This window comes from Epinephelus moara, chromosome 18, assembly GCF_006386435.1.
Source record: "Epinephelus moara isolate mb chromosome 18, YSFRI_EMoa_1.0, whole genome shotgun sequence".
Taxonomy (NCBI): Eukaryota; Metazoa; Chordata; class Actinopteri; order Perciformes; family Serranidae; genus Epinephelus; species Epinephelus moara.
In genome coordinates this window covers 6347581-6368128 of record NC_065523.1, presented here as the reverse complement: position 1 = coordinate 6368128, position 20548 = coordinate 6347581, and the positions used below count along the sequence as shown (strand labels likewise).

Below are 20548 nucleotides of genomic sequence, written 5' to 3'. Positions count from 1 at the left end.
TGTAACAGGTGGTGTGGTCCATAGGGATGTAACGATTACCAATATTACGGTAAATCTCGGTTAATTTTTACACGGTAAGAATTACCGTTTATGTTTAAATTAATTGCATTATCGTGGTGGATTATCAGGATATGTAATAACAGCCTCATCCAAGTCTCACAATGCAGGCGCTGCGTGAATGCGCAGCATGTGTAAACACAAAGAATGAAAACATGGCGGAGTGGTGGTGATTGCGGCACTCAGGACATTTTCCCCCCCAACTAAACGCACAAAATCTGAGGTCTGGGCATACTTTGGGTTTCTGAAGAATGCTGAGGGACAGCTGGTGGAGGACAACCATCCTGTGTGCAGAACATGCAGAAAGAAAGTTGCTGCGAAAGGGTAGCGACACTACAAACCTGCTGGCTCATCTCCGTGACCATCATCCACAGCTTTACAGACAATGCAAATTATGCTATGTAAACGTCAGTTATTGTGTGAGGGACTTCAGTTTTACTAAGACTGTCATAATGTGTATAACTCTCGACGTACGCGGGACATTTGAGCCGTATCTGTCCTCCTAAACGGCGACTAGGTTTTTCGTTTAAGACACTTAGGAGCTAATATTAGCTGAGTAGCTAATAACCGTATTAGCAGCTATGTTGCTAAGTGTTTCAAAACAAAACGGAGCTGAAAGCAGAGCGGAGCCGACAGAATATAATTTTATATTATAATATAATATATTCATTTTATATTATCGCTAATTGAGATCAACTGTGATTGAATCACTATGATTATGGTTATTGTATGGCGAGCTAGAATCGCTATAGACGGCCAGTTATGCTTTCTTGACATAAGCTCAAGGAAACAACATAAAACGCTGTTAACCTTTGACCGAGAGGGCTCTCAGTTTTATAAGGTTAATTAAATTCACTGCTTGCAGTCTTGACCTAACACACACACACACACACACACACACACACACACACACACACACACACACACACACGAGAACGTGCACTCCTTTTCTCATACAGACACTCCTCTCACTCACATGCACACTTCTAATGTGTGAATTATTCTGTGTAATGATGACCATTGCCCTTAGGGTTTTGTTGGTTTCTCCTGCACATTTGTGATATCTATTCTATATATTGTATGTTTTTTGTTCTACTCTTGCATTGTTTTGTTTTATATATATTTTTCCTTGCTAATAAATAAATAATAAAACAAGTTTTGTTCCTAATTGTTTACATATTTTGCTGACTGTTAAAATGCACCAGACAAATAAGCTTTGTTCCTGTAATTTGTTTACATATTTTGTTCATTTAAAATAAATCTTTCTGTTGCTGTGCCAATCCCTTGTCCCTTTAATGTGAAAGTTTCATTTTAATACAAGATTTTAGCTGTTTTTATTTTAATTTTAGTATGATAAAGTTACAAGATTTAGTGAAATTATTTCAATGTATCTCATTTTACAGCACTTAAAAAAATATTGCGATATTATCATTTACTGTGATAATTTGGTCACTATAATCGAGATATCAAATTTTCCATATCGTTACATCCCTAGTGGTCCATATATTTTGTCTTACAGTTGCTCTAGAAAAGAGGTGTGTACCGTTTGCTAGGGTTAGGTTTATGGTTACCATTGGAAAACGCCAGTTTTGGTTAAGCGCTGGAAGTTGCGCCCAGAATTCAAGCAAGGTATTATAGTGCTAGGAATAAGGTGGATACACAGGCAAAGGAAGCCAAAAGTAGATCTTTCTTTGCCCTCTTTAACATTTTGACTGAAGTGAATTGCTAACAGTCTTTTAGCTACTAGGCGTAAACAGGTCACACCCATACCTGCCTGTTAAGGTCGTATGTTAGAACTTCTTTCTGACAGAACAGCTGGTGGACACAAACTGTATTTAACAATAAGCATATTTTTGGGGTTTAAATCTGGTTCTGAGCTTGCAAATCTGTCCTTACTCTCAAATTCTGACTTGCAGATAAATTAGTTGTGTCATTAGTGAAGCTCCATAAATCTCCAACATTATCGTGGTAAGAAACACCTTTTACTGTGCCCCTGATGTCACCTAGAAACACATTTGGTTGCTATGCTCACATCAGGGTTCTAATCACAGTTGCTCTCAAGATGGCACGGCACAGGTGCCCATCCTGATTGAAAGACACTAGAAGACAGAGAGAAGTGCAGGGTGAGTGTTTGTGCATTGTTCCTTATTGTGTGTGTGTGTGTGTGTGTGTGTGTGAGAGAGAGAGAGAGAGAGAGAGAGAGAGCTTTTTTTCCCTCTGTGCTTTCTCTCTGAAAGTTTTTCACTATGTGTCAAAAAGCCCACATCTTGCTCTGACAGGAGACATTTCTTTTAGTGGAGACACACACACACACACACACACACACACACACACACACACACACACACACACTCACATTAAATCACGTACATACGCTTGCCCACATGCAGAGAACACATGCACACTCTCTTACACACACCCACGCACACATGGGTGTAATTGAGGCAGAACAAGGTGCCATTTAAACTGTCAAGATGTCAGTCACAGTGACCAGTCCATTATTTCTGCCAACAGTCTTGTGTAAAAGTCCCCTGCTTCCCCATCCATACGCCATTCATTTTACACGTTTTTTTATATAACTGAAAAGCAAATCATTTGTTGAATAACAAAGTCAGGATTTCAACATTTCACATTTCACACATCACATAGTCTGCCATGAAAACATGCAATTCAAGGAGATAAAAAGGAAGGTCGTTGTTTATTTGATGTTTCATTTGCTGTATTTGAAAGAGTTTAAAAAGATGAGATAGGTAGGAGTAAAGTAAAAATGCTGATGTGAAGGTGAACAGGTATGAGACTTAAACTTAACAACTTAAAGAGATACTTTGCAGGATTTTATCTAGCTTTGTACTAAAATAATATGAGTAATATCTGTAAATGAACTTTGGTAAACTTCCCTCTATCTTACCAGCGTCACGTCATCCAGTAAATATGGACTTCTGTTACATCATGTAAACAAACCACATACCTTTCAGCTGTGCACTTGAGGTCAGACTGGAGATGTAACCACTTAAAAGGTAAGTGAATAGCCCCAGTACTACTTGTAGTAGTAGTACTTGCGTCCTCCTATGTTTATACTTTTAAAACAGCAAACAGACATTTTACATTGCTTTATATTGCTTCAAATCCAAAATGTTGTCATATTGGTTTTCCTGTGAGAATAACTGCCATATCTCATCTCGTCACCCCAAAAAACACATTTACTTTTTAGTAAGCTAACAACACGAGCTCCCTCCAACTTCTGCTGAAATTTGACTGCTTTCATTTTGCCAGGAGCTTGGCTCACAGTCTGTCAGACTCCAGTGGCTCAGTTAGATTGTTGTTTGCGTAGTCCTGTATATATCAGTCTAAAATAAGCTAAGGCATTTATTCCTTTTGCAGCAGAAAGCTAAGGCTTCTGTCATCACATCATTACCGTATCTTACGTGCAGTGTAAACGTAGTATTTCGCCTTAATTATGCCAGTATTGCCCAGGGAATTTCCTCGTGATGGATGTGGGGCTGATTGTTGTTTGCATAATCCTGTATGTATATCGATCTAAAATGAAAACTATAATAGCTGGAACATTCATTTATTTGCCAAGGAAAGCAAAGGCCTCTTTCTCCCATTTCAATAAATGATAAATCTATCACATATCTTTTCACTCTGCCCATTAATATGAGCATATTTAAAACTAAATACTGTACATAGTTCAGAAAACGTGAAATGTTAAGAAATATTTTGTTTGTGTATCTACATTTAAAATTTTTTGGATCAACATGTAAAAAAACCCCCCAGAAATTTAGCCGACTCCACTAGGGCTGTACCCAAATATTCGGATATTCGAATATTTGTTTCTATGGGTAGGTATTCGTTATGAAAATTTGGTATTCGATATTCGTTTTTTTATTTACTTTTTTTTATTTTTATTATTATTATTATTATTATTTTTTTTTTTTTTTGCATATTTTTTTGGTGCTAAATGTAGTCTTTTTGTTGTTGGTAAATGTAGGTTATCAATAAAAATCAAAACTTTTAAATTGCATTGTTAAAAATGTGAAAATATAGTATAGCCTACCAACTGAGCTTGTGCGCACGGCACGCTTGAGCGCATCCGTCTGAGGCTGTGGATCAATGCCAAGTTTTACCACTTTATCACTATTCCCTCTAACTTGTAGCTGTTTTTTCGTTATCTTTTGAATTTAATATGAATTATGGAACCGTTTTTGTCAACGTTTGTTTCCCCCGTTTTGTACAATAAATTATTGTTTAAAGTTTCAACAAGTTTCTTTTGGAGTGCGTGACACAAGTGTGTTTTGAAAACGACCGCGGACTGTCACCTGCTCAACGCATCAGTACCTTCGGATGCCATGACAGTAATAGCCAATAATGTCAAAATATCATTTACAGACCGATTTAACAGACGATCACTGCTGCCCGACCCGCAGGTCCATTTGCGGGTCCCGCGGGTTACGGGTCGACCCGCGCATCACTACTCAGCTCAGTCTATAAAGGCTGTACACAACAGTAAGGCTATAGACATTATATTCTATTCAGGCCGGCAGAACCAGCAGCGCATCGGCTCTACAGTGCACGGCACTGCTGATTAACCATTTTATTGCAGCACAGAGTGTCTGCCAGCAACCAATTACTTGCAGAGGCTTCCTACAACTTGTTTCAACGGTTCTGATTTAATCAGAAGACAAATTAAACAGGATGACTAGCCAATGTGAAATCAAAAGAAAGCATAGAATAATGTACTGAAGGAGACTGTTGTGCCATCACATCTTTTTGTGGTTTGAGAGCAAAGATCTGGTCGCTGCTGTGCAAAACTCCGCAATACAATTGGGTCCGAAAAAAACCCAGAGGAGTGCTTCGCAAGGAGTCTTTGAAAGGAGCCGAGCCTGGCATAAAACCGAAGACAGCAGGCAGCATGGCCGCAGCACGCCCCCCCCGCCCGCCCGCCGTGAACGAATATTCGAATATGCGCTATAAATTCTGCCGAAGGTCCGAATGTTAAAAAACGGCATTCGGGACAGTCCTAGACTCCACTGACCAACTGATTGTCATCGCCATCTCCATTGCTATACATGATGCTTGTGTTGATATGGAGTCTTTTATTTTTATTTTTTTGTGTCATTTTCGAAGTGGACTTACCTCTGTCTGGTGGAAAGCTGACACCTTTGTGTTTTCAATCTCACCTCCTGTGCCAAGTGCTGACTTGTTGTGACATGAAGGCTGGTTAGAGGTTCTGGCAGTCCAGCCATGTCAGGGAGTCCCACTGGAATGCTTCTGGTGGTCCCTAGTGATTTAGCAGTGTCAGTTCTGGTCTTAAGTCAGGATGTGATCACTGATGCACCTCTTTCTGTCTGACCTCCTCCTCACTGATAAGATGCTGTGCTCTGTGTAGGAGGGTCCTTCTCATTACTAATCTTTGATGTGGTCAGTGGTGATTAAAGTTTTAATTGAGATACTGGTCTATGCGAGTAAGTTTGTGATATGTGGTTTTTCTGTCCTCACATAAGCGACCAATATTTCATAATTAACACCTTCCCCGCCATTGACGAGATTTTCTGGCAATCTTTGTTCTCACTGTTATAGGATAGGGGGCGCTGTTACACATCTTGTGAAGTAGAACAGCACTACCGTGTCCAAAAACAAACAAAGAAGAAGAATTGCTCGAAACCGGAGGAAGATGTTGCAGCTTGTATACTGCACGAAAATGCAGGCACAGACGGAAAAGTTTACGGTTGCGATTGAGATGTTGATGGACTTAGACTCCTTGTTTTGATCAACATTCTGAATTCGATTTGGATGAAGAAGCAAACGAGTTTAGTGGGACAAAACGGGAGAGAGAGACAACACTACTGACACTGAACGATTACTGAACATGGCAACGTGTTCTACCTCAAAGAGAATATTATTTTCATTATTATTATTAATTTTGTTATTATTATTATTATTTATACATTTTAGACTGATGTAGGGAAATGAGAAAAATCCAAAAATGTAAATGTAAAAATTAATTTGTAATTTATAATGACATTCTTTGACAAAAATGCATTTTTCTCAGCTTATGACATGCAAATTCAAATGTTGATAAAAAAGAAATGAAATAAGATAGAATAAAATGTTTTTTGTATTTAGAAATATAAGTTCTCTTCTTTAGCTTCTTGTATATATTGTTTACATATTCATAGAAAAAAATATTCTGTGGGTCTTGAAAGATTAGTGAATATGATCAAAAATGCTGGCGATGGCTGGTGACTTAGAAAAAATACCCTGGCGGGGGAAAATGTTAAGTGATCACCTGAGCCAATTCAGTTTACTCATCAAGACCACAAGATGTGTTTGAAAGCACCAAAAGAATGTCCCATGCTCAAAATATTTGCTAAATTTCCTCAACTAGCCCAGTCTCACTCCCCATTCATGCAATATTGGTGCTTGGTCAGTGGCCCTTGGCGTTGGACACTGATGCACAGGAGCAACCTAAGCCTATGATAGGCACCAGGTGACAGCAGTTTCTGATGCTGGGAGCAACTACTGTAGTGTAAATAGCAAGAAAGACCTCATAGGGCGGACGGAAAGGCTGATAGGCCAAACAAACCCAACAGCTCACTGTTTGATTTTTGTACTGCCAAAGTTATTCTAATTTTATCAATGTAGTGTGCTTGTATATGTAGCAGGCTACGCTAGTGACAGATGTAATGTGATGTTATATTATGTTAATAACAACCATACTAATTCTAAGCCAACTAACCATGATGTTTTTTTCTAAACCTCACCAGGTACTTTTGTTGTCTAAACTTAAGTAAACCTAAAAACGAAGTGCATTACCTACATTGTAAGTTTATTTTAGAAAATATTGTATGCATTTGACGAGCACAAACTACATATCCTGTGAAAACGGAAGTGTATTTTGACAATACACAATGCATATAATGAGCGTAAATTGACACGTCTGATGCAGGATGGTACCTGTTTTGACATGTTGGTCCACTGACCAAATGTTGGTATTCAACGTGTTAGGATGAGAGTATGTTGTTTCAAAAGCCAAAAAAAAAATCAGTTTTTCCAAATTCCTTTTTTTTTTTTTTTCTGAATTTTACAATTCAAGCACATTTTGCCATCAGAAAGAGTGTCTGATCATGTGGTGGATGAATACATATCAACAGTTCAATAAGAAAATGTTAAAAATGTAATGAACATCAATTAATTGCATTTCCTGCATTTCCATGCCTCTGCACTGGCGATAGCCGTTGCTGGAGGCATTATGTTTTCAGGTTGCTGTTTGATACACTGAAGAAGGCTTAGGCCGAAACGCGTCTGACCGTGTGTTGTCCCATTAAATTATACATTTTCACTTTTTTGTCTTTTGTGAGTGCTGTTGCCCACAAGTTTTTGTTTTCAGGTTGTGCCTCAGTCCATCCGCACGTTGTCCGTCTGTAGGTCTGAATGTCCACAGTATCTCAGGAACACCTTGAGGGTCTTTGACCAAATTTGGCACAAATGTTTACTTGGACTCAGCAATGAATTGATTTGAATTTTGTGGTTGAGGGTCAATGTCACTGTGACCTTGCATCGGTCTCATTCTCATAAATGCAATATCTCGAGGGAATTTCCTTAAATTTGGCACAAATGTCCACTTGGCCTCATGAATGAACTGCTTAGAATTTAATGGTCAAGGTCAAGGTCACTGCGACCTTGCAAAACATGTTTTTGGCCATAACTCAAGAATTCAAGCGTTAATCATTATAAAACTTCACACAAATGCCAAATTGACATTTTATATCCAAAAGGTCAAAGGTCAACTTCACTGTGACTTCATCATGTTCTGCAAAAACACTTCCTGGTCATTATTCAACACCCTAACTCAGGAACAGAAGGGGAGACATTTGGCCAAATACTGAAAATGGTGACACTAATCTTGGGTGTCCACCTTAAAACTGTGCTGGTTGTATAGATCTTTTGTGCTGCCGTGGGAAAAAGTGTGTGTAGCATTCATGTTTTCACAGACATGGATGTAAACTGTACGTGCAACTTGACTGGTGTGCTGAGGTGTACAATCATGAGATGCTATTTGTAGTTTATCAAAAATAGTTCTTTAATACAGTTATAAAACAAAACATTCCATCCATTTATAAAATGAATTACTTCACATCAGAGCTTAATATTGCGTCTGCTTTAAATTTAGCCTTAATTTTTGACTTAGCCACCTCAGAGGGTCTCTTTCACATGACCGCAGTTTCCAAAAATAACATTCATTGTCAGCATTTGGTTTTCCAGCAACCCAACATCAAAGAATAAAGTAACTTCCCTCACAATTTAATGTGATTTCTTAATTGATAACGGATGCAGGTTAAGTGATTTCCTGTGAACATAATCCAATTAATTTCACGAGCATAATATGTTTGCACTGTGTTAACACCTCATTTTGAAAAGCGGACATATTGATATCCTGGTATCCAGGTGTCCTGGGCCATTTCAATCCAATAACAGGTGGTTTAGCCATGGAGATGCGTGATGGCTAGCTTGATACAGAATCAGTAGACACTGCTTTTGAGGATTTAACCCTTAAAAAAGGATTGCCTGCAGACAGGAGGTTGTTGTTTGCATGGTTCTGTTTAAATAGATTTAAAAAAAAGCTGAGGCATCTTTCTTCCCCATGTCATTACCTTATGTTACCTTACCTTACATGTGGTGCAAACATAGTATTTCCCCCGCTTTACACCGGACTTTCCCTGTGAGTTTCCCTGTAATGTCCACAGGAGATTGTTGTTTGCATAATCCTATATATATGTCAATCTAAAACAAAAAAACATACAGCTAGACATTCATTCTTTATGAAGCAGAAAATTATGGCACCTGTCCTCTGTGTCATTACATTGTACGCTCGTAATCACGTCACTGCGCTATGTTATGTGTGGCACAAAAACACGTGGCAGCGCCAAAGGAATGAATGATGAATCTCTCAAAATGCCATTGCACTCTGCTCATAAAAATGAGCGTATCTCAAAAACTAAATAATGTACATAGTCTAAATTACTTATGGAGTTTTAAGAAATATTTTGTTTATGTTTAAACTTTCAAGATTGAAAATCTTTTTGATTCATATGTGTCATTTTTTTTAATGTTGTAAAATCTGATGACAAAACAATTTTTGTATTTTTTTTTATCACCAAATTTCAATACTTTTATTATTAATTAAATTGAAAAATGTAACTGAACATTCAGTTTTAATTTCTAACCAGACTGTGAACAGACAGACTGTCTGTCATCATGAATTAGGCATTGCTTTTACTGGTGCAGTGGAATAAGATAGCTTTTACAGCAGAATGCAGACACTGGCTTATATGTCACAACACATACACACACACACACACACACACACAAACAACCCCACGTACACAGCTGACAGGCTATTATTATTCTTAGACACCAATGAGGGAACTCTCCAGCATCCGGCGACAAAACTTTCCATGACATTTTAACTCCACATATATCCTACAGAGTCTGCTCAGTTTTAATTAGGCAGGGACTCCAACAAACATATGGAGGCACAGAGCAATTTACACCACACGACGGTCTGCTCAGGAAAAAACACTGCTGTAAAGGGTTGGCTGTTTAAAATGAGTGGATACAACAAGGAAGGTGCTTGGAAGAGACATTATACTGTAAGTTTTGTGAATACAAGTTGGATGAAAAAGCTTATAGTTTTCAGAGTGAAGCCTTGCAGGGGAGTCCAGGGGGCATTCTTTGAAACTTTTCATATATTATATAATGATAATTGTGATCAATTGTGCAATTTCTTAATTTTCTTCTGTCTCAAAGGAGGATGTCTAGGATGCTTTGTTGCTGTTGAGCCATGTGCTTCTTTTTCGCTACCTTTTCTTACACTTCCCTGTGCTGCACTTAAGAGTGGCTGCCAGTGAAACATCCTTTTAGCGGTATACACATCGACCACATTGCGTTACATCAGTTAACAACCGATGCATCATACAGACAGAAGTGGTAATCAAGGCACAGTGGACGAGATGTGCCGATCCAGGGAGCAGATGTGTTTATGATTTGAGCAGGCCGAGAGCAGACGGAGATGACCAGACATTCACATTTCACACATTAAATCTCAAAGATTATTATAGATAATATGTTTCAGAGCTGACATATTGGCTTGATATAAATATTACACCAATATGTCAGCTGGAGACAGTGGAGCCCCATATGATTAGTTGGAAATATCTTTGTTTCTCTAGTGAGATTGTCATCAGCAGGTTGTTAAGCAATGTAATTAATCAGCAGTATACAGATGTCTTAAATTCCTCATTAAGGAAAGGTTTCTATCCTGATTGGTCCTTAGGGTATATCATTTATATTGCCTAGCCCAACCTGAGATCATCTTGAAGAGATGCTGCTGTATGGCCTCTCCTTATTTTTATTTTTTTTGCAGAGAATGGGCTCATCTGTAGGTTTTTGACAGGTAGCTTGAGATAGCAGGAAGTGAAGGAGATAGGTGACCTTCAACTTTGCATCACTGCATCAGTCTTTTGTGTATGTGTAACAATCCAGGATTAAATCTGACATGGGAGCATGTTTAGTAAAACTCCATCTCACCTCTAGTTACATTTACACCTACATTGTTAGCTGTCTAATAGAAATATGTAGTTCCTCCAGTTGTCTTGTCCCAAACAAAATGTGTGTGCTAGTCAATGGTGAGAGACAAAGAATTATCTTATTGGTTTGAATTGTGCCATGAATTACACAAAATAAGTTCTCAAATAAGGTTCCATGGGGGACAACGTGAAGGGAGGGACTTCGCATCTTTATAGAAAACAAATATGTTTAAAGTGTACAGATTGTGTCCTTGGCTCAGGAGGTAGAGCAGGTCATCCGCTGATCAGAAGATCAGTTCAATCAGCTCCTGCAGTCTGCATGTTGAAGTATTCTTGGGCAAGATAATGAACCCAGTGGCTGCTCCAATGGCATTTGAGTGTGTGTGAATGATTACTGAGTAGCAGGTGGCATCGTGGTATGGTAGCCTCAGCAACAAGTGTGTGAATGTGTGTGTAAACAACAAACTTTGACCTTGTCACATATCGACGTTTGGTCATGGACTTTCCATGTCGAGATATGATGTGCAAGTTACCCTGGGTACGTTGGTTGTTGATGTTCTGGGAGGCCGTATCAACTTAAACCTGTGACATGCATTATCTGCTTTCAAAATACTCTTTTGTTTTCACAGGAAATGTACAGTTTGCATACAGTGTCTTTCGATATGAATGCACTACATTGGTACGACGACTCAAATTGATGTTTCGTGTCTTTCGACAACAAACGCACATGGTTACATTTTGCCCACACAGGCATATGGTTGGGTTTAGGCAACAAAAGGATGTGGCTGGGTTTAGGCAACAAAAGCAGGGTTTGGCTTTACAATCACTCAGGAACCAAACACTGGCCTCCTGGGTGAAAGTTGTTGGTGGTTGGACCCATCCACCACCCCTTCCACCCACCCTACATGGACTTTCGCTGCTTTAACTTTCGTTGTTGTCTCATCATGTTTTCCCCTGACACTGCCGGGCTCCATTCAACAATAACAGTGGCCAATGTGAAAGGACAGCTTTTTTAGTCGAGGAGAAACACATCAGAATTTAGCAATTTCCAAATAAGAAGCTAAGAAGCTGATTTTCACTTACAGGTGTAAATAAAGCCCATGAGTCATTAAAGTACTGTAGCACATGTTTGTCTGTAGCCCCCCTCAGATCAACACAAGAATTTGACTTGCTGAATGAGGTATGAGGAGAAAAAGTGGCTCAAATATCCTCAAAAACCAGATAGACTGGAAAATGTTTAGCGTAATTGGGCTTAACCTTTGTGCCTGGTGTAGGCTGATATCATATATATCACTGTATCATATTGATCATTGTCATTAAAACTGCTGCGGCCATCATTATTGATGACTAGCTTACTTTCTGTAACCTGCCTCCATTAATTACCTAACACAGCCATCAATGAGAGAGGTGGTCAATGTTAATTTAATCAGCAAGGAGGAACAAAAAAATCTTACATTTAATTTCTGCTGTGTTTGTACTGTTCAAGGAAGCTGCTGCTGTCTCCCATATGCAGACAATGTGTTGTAATTGAGAGTCAATTGATTTTATGTGGGCCGATGGTGTTATTAGATAAGGTACATTCACTACATTTGAAGACACATTTAAAACTACACACACACACACACACACACACACACACCACACACCACACACAGGGCTGATTGATAGATGTGCGAGATGACACAGAGCCTTTTTACAGCCGCTCTGGGTGTAAAATATGGGTGTTAATTATGGGTGGAAGTACTGAAACATGACCTTTCTATCACATGTACAGTACACACATCATCACTTCATTGCAAACACAAATTATGCATAACATAATCTATCTGGCCACATGGGATCAGCGAAACAAGCTGAAAACACATCACTGACATATCACCAAGGATGTATAAAGAGACCTGGATACAACTTTGTAGGTAGTCCTCAGTTAATTCCTATGAACGTTGCTCACTGGTGCGTGAAGCCAAAAAAGCTCTTTGTATGGAGTATGAAATTATCCAGATCTTCCGCCACTGTGGGGCCTATGGAGCAGGCACACTAGTGACCAATGACAGCCAAGCATAGCCTCTTTGTTGTATTTTTAAATTAGGTAGATTTTGATTATTATGTGTAACAGAGACGTTTTATTTTACTAGGTCAAGTTATAACCAGAAGTTTTTGTCACATACAGTAAACATCTCCTCATGATCCGCTAGCTACATGTCCTCTGAATATGCTGTGAAAAAGTCCAGTCTCTGTAGGCAGCCCAGGCTCCACAAATGGCAACAAAAACATTTTGGTCCAGGCTGCACCAACCAGCCAGCGCGAGACCAGCGAAAGCAAGCACACACACATGAACGCAGTGCCCATGTCTCACTGTCTCGAACAAGCAGAGGACATGTAGCTAGCGGATCGTGAGGAGATGTTTGCTGTATGTGACAAAAACTTTTCAAGCTTAAGAAGACTTAGAGAGCCTTTAACAGATGAATGAAAGATAGATAATGCTAAATCTAGACAATTCAGACACACAAAATGTTATTGGTGGTGTTATTTCAAATCATTTACAAAACAGCAGGTACTTAATAACAGCACATATGAAAATATGAAACCAGATAAGTATGACAAAAGTATATGTCCCATACCTGTTTACCTCAGCAGTATAATGTCCATTTTTACAGCACTAATTCCATCAGCACTTCAACAGAGAGTTATGTCAAGTGTCAACAGTAGACAAGCTGGCTTCATTATAGAGATCATGACCCCGACTCCGCCTGTTAAATATTAGTTTAATCAAACTGCATGGAATCGTTGAATGTTTAACCCCCCCTTTTTAAGGTCTTTAGTATGAAACATTTGTGCAGGAAGCATTAAGTATAATGGGCATAAGCTTAACACCACAGAATAGAACTGCAAAGTTAAAAAGAGACACTGAAAGTAGCAGTGTGGTGAGCAAAACATGATTCTGATGTAGCATTGATGGAATTAGTGGAAACATTATACTGAATTTACCATGTGAGCCATTTTAATTGAGCATAGCATTTATTCAGGCAGGACACCATGTCAAGCTCACCTCACATTCCAGCTACATTAGCTGATCCCAAGCAGTCCAATCAACTGATAGATCAGCTGATTGATCTGTGCACCAGCTCCACTACTTCCTGAAAGGAAGTAGGCATGAGTATTTCCTGTCCTATACTATTGGATTAAGTGATTAATCAGGTGTGCGGCACACCCAGCACACACCTGATTAATCACTCAAATATAATACTACCAATGGAAATAAAGTTTTCTTTGACTAAAGTAGTCCTGACTGAAGTACATTTAACCCTACTAATGCTTTCTACCCAACTACTGTTAGCAAATGGTCCTTATTTTTTTGTGTCAGCTGTTATTTAGAACTCATAAGAAACCTACTGGCGACTAGCGATTGCCAACCAATCTGAATGTCTCCTGGGTAATAGTGAGGTGTCTTTACATGTAGCTCCACTGGTGGATGTGCTGGATGTACTTGAGTGTAGCAATATCTTGTGTGCACTTGCATAAAAATACTCACATCATCTTCCTCTGAGCATTAGTGGGAATTCCCACCAGGCAGTGGGGATTGTGAAGGGCTCTTGGAAGGGAAGATGAGTCACTGTGACCTTTCACCAGCTGTGGCTTCTGGGAGTTAGATAAAGGTGCTCTCTGGAGTTTTATATGCTTCACAACATTGACATTTGTGTAACTTGCAGCTGCTCCTCAGGCAGTATTTGGCTTTATGGAAAGAAATTATTTCTTATCACAACAGCAATAAATGTAAGTTGTACGCAGTAAAGAACATCCTCAAGTTTATTATGGATGTTATACCCTCCTTCTGTGTGAGTGCCAACATATGGTATTGAATGACAAAAATATGCACTCTGAAATCACTGGCATTAATATGTACTCATGTCAGGAAAACTGGTGTACATGTGACTGGAGGCTCACGTTTGATTTGTGGAAAAGCAAAAGTACCCCTGACTGACCCCTCTGATGAACTGAGCACATATATGCAGCATGGGGTGTATATCTTGGAGGTAGGGCTGGGCGATAAATCGATTTTATCGATTAATTCGAATTTGTAGTTTAGGCCGATTTGTTTTAATGAAAATGGAGTTTCTATTTAAAATCCGCCACCGCCGCTCCACGCTGGGCTCCCGTAGTTCAGAGTGGGCTCACCCCTCCCCCCCCGCACGCTTGATACACAAACATGGCAGCAAGCGGGGAAGATCTCGTTCAAGAGAGGGGACGAGTTCTTCAGCACTTTTGTGTGCTCACCTGTGTCTGTGTCTGTGTGCGCATCAGGGCCGAACCCCGCCGTGCGCGACACAGAGAGCAGAGGAGGATTTTAGACGCGCATCGTGTAGGGACAGAAATGACATGCCGTTGTGTAAATACGATAAATAAGTGTTACCAACGCCAAGCTGGCAGACCCCCGAACAGTAGTAAAGGGACCTCTGAAACCATTAGGTCCTTTAGCTTGTGTTAGCTCGTTGTGGCAACAACACATAAACAATGGGACTTAGTCTGCGTAAAAGAACGGCACTTTATTTTCAGCACTGCAGGGATGATGCACAGCCTCTCTCATCAGTGTCTGACTTTTACATAGCGGGAAATAACACAAAAACAGCATGTAGAACTGCGTAGGCTTCTTCACTGTGGCTGCTCGATGTAAACAACATAGCACATGCCTCACTTTCTTCCTGGGGCGCATCCGTCTGACGTCACACACCACACCCGGCGCACTAACGTCTCATACCTCCTACATCAACTACACACATACACAGCTCCCCACACACACACACACACACACACACACACACACACACACACACACACAAGCCACACACATCAGGCTCAGCCTGTAACATAAGGCTATTTAGTTTGTTTAATAAAAGGACAAGGTATAGACCTGTTCTATAGGAAAGGTAACCTTAAATGACTTCTGTTGTGATCCAATATGATGGTAGGGGAAACACTGTCGTATGATAAGAAAGGGGTCCGGTGGAAAGCGATCACAGATGCAGTCGCCATATATATTGCAAGAGATGTGCCCATATATAGGCTACCGTGGAAAAGCCGGGGTTTATTCACATACTGAAAGTTTTGGACCCCAGGTATGTGCTACCAGGCCGCAAATATTTCTTTTTTTAACTAGGAGGGGAAAAAATCAATTTAAATCGTGAATCGGATTTGTTGTGAAAAAAATCAGAGATTTTTTCTTTTTAGGCCGTATCGCCCAGCCCTACTTGGAGGATTGTGAAAAGAACAAATTCTTTAACATGCTGTACAGAATATGGTGATTAAAGTTCTAATCCTTCAGAAAAGGATTAGCTTGGATCTTGTAAGGCAATCCTGTTTGCAGACCTAATGTTTCCTGTCTTTCTCTGCAGGTCAGAGGTCAGTAAAGGCAGTGGTACCAGTGGGTGGAGATGATGTCCATGCAAAGTAAGTGCTCTGTCAGCACAGTGGCCAGCTCTTTTCTGTTATTGATATCTATAGTATACATCTGAAGCACAAACAGTCACTAATGTATAATGTCTGATGTTCCTTCATTCTAAAACTTCTTACTGTGTTGGGTGTAGGTAATAATTAGGTGTGAAAGCCTGGAAACCCCACTGTTTTTGTGCTGGTTTATTTTGTTTATTTCCTACCAAACATTTGTGCAAATTCCTGTGAGACTGTACATTAAAGAGACATACATTTTTTTTTTTACCAATAAGTGGAAACTGTGACCAAATGCTGCTCAACAAATATGAGCCCAACCGGCCTGATGGGGGTGCTATAAGTAAGGCCCAAGAATTCTTTATTAGAAAGGCCACACCATTAGTCTGACTGACATGAAATTGGACACACAAGTCTTAAAGCATGTTAAAGCCAGCCTGACTATTTTCTGGAATTTTGATTTTTTTTTTTTTTTACATCTCCTACTAAAACATAGGTTAGATCGCTATCAAATTTTCTGTGTTTCATTATTGGACCAAGCTTATTAAAAACTTGTTTATATCAAAGATATTGACCACTGCACTTCAAAAGGGGCGTGGCTCAGCACATATATAGACATAACTCCAAAACTGTTGGACTGATCATCATCAAATGCTTTATAAGATGGGCCACCATAGTTCCAAACAAGTGCTTTGACTTGGCAAAAATTTGGCTGTAAATTAATGACATCAGTGAATGACTTATTGGCAGTGATGTAGTGGTAGTTGATGAGGCAAGTGTACTACTAGGCAGATGGGTAGGTTGCCGAGGAGTAGATGGGTATACTTCTTTATACTGCAATAGCTTTTTGGTTGATCGGTGGTTTAACTGTAAATGGCCAGAAAAAGAGGTGGGTATACCCTTGTATACCTGTGTACCCACTACACCACTGCTCGCTGGATATTTTTAATTAACTCTGAAGCATCTCCCCAAATTATTTTTGCAATTGACAAATAGAGGGGTGACGCCATTGCCATAAAAGCACGTGGCCTGGCATAAATCATAAATCATCATCATAAATCTTTTAGTTATTGTTAATGTTAATGATTTTTACACCTATCAACTGTTAATGGTCTGTGCTCGCCTAGACCCCAGATCGCAGCATGCTGCTTCATATACAGGCAGTGGCCCACCTGTTGATCCTCACACAACACTGACAAACAGTAAAGACTTTGAAAATTGAAACCTTCATGATACTATTAGTGTAAACAATTGGCTTTCTTTCAGACACATTTGCATAGACCATTTTCCATATGTGTGTATTTTATGCAGAGGTAGCTATTTTACAGACATGCCTGGTATTTTACTGCTGTGATGCCCCATAATATTGTTACTGAATGTCCTTTCTAAGGCGCCCAAATCGCATTTTTGGATGTCTGCCTCGACAAACATCAGAAAAAAATAAATACTGTATTAAAATAATCAACTTTAGTGTTGTCATGACCAGAGTTGGGTAAGAGTTACTTTAAAAATAATCCAAGTACTTTACTGCGTTACTTTTTAAAAAAGTAACCAGTTACTTTACTGCATTACTCCCTGAGTAAAGTAACTCAATTACTTTAAAAGTACTTCCAACGTTACTCCCTGAGAAAAGTAACTCAAGCACTTTTAAAGTACTTTTGAGTACTCTACATTTCCTATTGGGCAATGGACCACAGGGCGCTAAGCCTACATTTTTTTGTCTCCAAAATTAAAGTTATGGACCACTTGCCCTTCACTGAGATCCAATTCTCCCATCACAGCCGTCACTTTGACCAGTAGAAACACAGAACGATCTGCTGCCGTAGACAACTGTATGACAACAACACCCCAGCGTTTTTAATATTTCCTCTAGGGATGTTACCACACAGAGTAAAAGGGGGAAATGATGGTGTGAAACAGCAGAGGCACTTTGTCAACCCGCTGAGTTAACGTTACTGTCATTAGCATCAAGCTAGCAAACAATGGTACATCCTCACGGTCGGACATAAAGTAATAACATTAACAAATAGCGGCGGGGCTTTTACTCACCACAACTGCAGAGGCTCCCAGCTTCATTTGAAACAAACTACATTATAGACGGTCCGTTATTTATTAATCCCTCTGTGTGTTTATATATTTACTTTTTATCCGCTCCGTTGTCTTTGTAAAGTTAACATATCGCACCGTCATTTCAAACTCAACACTTGTTTCAAATTAAAAGCCCCTTATAACCTCGGCTGAGAGAATCCCTCCATTTTCTAAATAGGCTTTTATTCTGAAACATTTGTCAGAACTTCCTGTGGAAGATACAGTAGCTTGACAGTTTACGTATGGCGCTTCAAATGTAGCTCCTGCCATCTGCTGACGCTTTTAGGTGACTACAACAACATGTCGGCTGGCACATGAACAGACACAGTGACTCAAATAATAGTGAAAGTAATAAAAATAGGACAAGAATAACCCGATGACATCACACATGCCATGAAAGACGACCAGGGATAATTGGTGAGTACCAGCGTGTAGCGTGTACCAGGCATAATGCAAGTCCTGAGTCTGACCTGTCTGTCAGTGAGTCCTACTCCACCTATTTAGACTCCACCTATTTAGACAACGGCAGCATTTCTCCAACCACGTAGCGAGCCACAAGCTCCGTGGCTTCTTTCAGACTGATAGGTTTAACATTATCTCCGTTATTAGAGCCAAACGACAGCTGTTGCTGTTTCGGAGCTGAAGGACCAGCGTTCTAAAAGTAACGGAAGTAACTGATGTCTTGTTTGAAAATGTACTTAAGTATTTGATTACTCACACAGCAAACTAACGCGTTAGGTTACTCGTTACTGCAAAAAGTAATCAAAGTACTCTGGTTTTGACAATACTTGAAACAGGATGTGTTTAGCCTTGGTGCTCTGGCTCCATTGTATTTAAAAGCTTACCAGGTAGCTCCAAGCACAATATCTCCAATCAAAAGTATTCATGATTCAGGGCGGTTTACCAAGGACAACAACATACACCTGTGTGAGATCGAGGTTTCATTTAAAGCTGGGGTAGGCAGTTTCTTTGGATTAAAAACCAATAACAAACTGGGCTAAGAGAACTATAGACTTCTGCATTTCCCCTTGGCTCTGTTTTCTGGCTTTAGAACATCTAACCAGTGACAGGAGACTTTGGCCAATCACAGGTCATTTCAGAGAGAGAGCATTCCTATTGGCTGCAGCAAAAAGAATAAATAATCAGTCTTTAGTTTCAGTGGTAGTATGTAAGATTTAGCCCTTGCATAAATTAAGGACCACAGACAGCAACAGAAAATGGCAAAAGATGGTCAATTTTAATCTTGTATCTGAAAAAATATATAATATTTATATATTTATATTTATATTTATATAGAAGAATATTCTCAGTTCTCTCACCCACGGCATCACTGATGGATTTTAAAACTTCTATTAATAGTTGTAGAAGTAGTACTAGTAGCAGGGGTGGAAGTAGTAGCAATAGTGACAGTAGTAGAAGGAGTGGAAGTAGTATAAGTATTTAGCAGTAGTAGCAGTAGCAGTGACAGTAGCAGTAGCAATAGTGGCAGTAGAGATAGTGGTAGTAGTAGCAGCAGTAATAGTACTGATAGTACCGATAGTAGTAGAATTGGAAGTAGGAGTTGTAGTAATAGTAGTTGCAGTGGCAGTATGGAAATAGCAGTAGAAGCAGTGGTAGTAGTGGCAGTGGTGGTAGCAGAGGTAGTATTAGTGGCAGTATGGAAGTAGTGGTAGTCGCAGTTGTGGTAAGACTAGTAGTGGCAGTAGTAGTAGCAGTAACAGTAGTAGTTGCAGTAGTAGTAGTGATAATTTGGGAGTAGTGGTTGCAGCAGTAGTAGTAGGAGAATTAGTGGAAGTAGTGACAATAGTGGTGACAATAGTGGTAGCAGTAGCAGAAGTGACAGAATGGAAGTAGCAGTAGCACTTGTAATAGTAGGATTGGTAGTGGTAACAGTAGCAGTAGTTGCAGTGTGGACGTAGTGCTTGTAGCTTTAGTAGCAGAAGTAGTAGGAGTACTAGCAGTATTAGTGGCAGTAGTAGTAGCTGTAGCAGAGGTAGTAGCAGTAATGGTAGTGGTAGTATGGAGGTAGCGGTAGTAGCTTAAGTAGCAGTGGTATAAGTAGTAGTGGCAGTAGTATAGGTAGTAACAGCAGTAGTAGAGTTAATTACTAACGAGCAGAACCTTACAGCCAGGCTCCACCGGCTGCAAACGTAAGCGTCACGTCAGCGTAGCGTCGCAGCGTATTCATTTGGGCTCCACTGACTGCGTACAGAAGCGAAACGTAGAGAAGCCAGCGGGGTTGTTTACTGTTTGCTGAGCTGAGAGGCTGCATGGAATGTTAAAGCATTTTCCAGCTAAGTTATTACATATATTTGAGTTATCTACAAGTTTACTGTACTGTTTGTCATCAACTCGCTTTCAAATGTCCGCCA

At 39.7% G+C, this 20548-nt stretch overlaps 1 protein-coding gene across 2 annotated transcripts in view; it reads left to right on the top strand.

Moving 5' to 3' along the window:
- jupb (junction plakoglobin b) overlaps window positions 1–20548 on the top strand; it is a 313084-nt gene that overhangs the window by 101966 nt on the left and 190570 nt on the right. For both annotated transcript variants that reach the window (XM_050068714.1, XM_050068715.1), the window contains exon 2: window positions 16037–16091. In XM_050068714.1, coding sequence (XP_049924671.1) covers window positions 16076–16091 — 16 coding nt within the window. In that variant the 5' untranslated portion in view covers window positions 16037–16075. The remainder of the gene's footprint in view (window positions 1–16036; window positions 16092–20548) is intronic.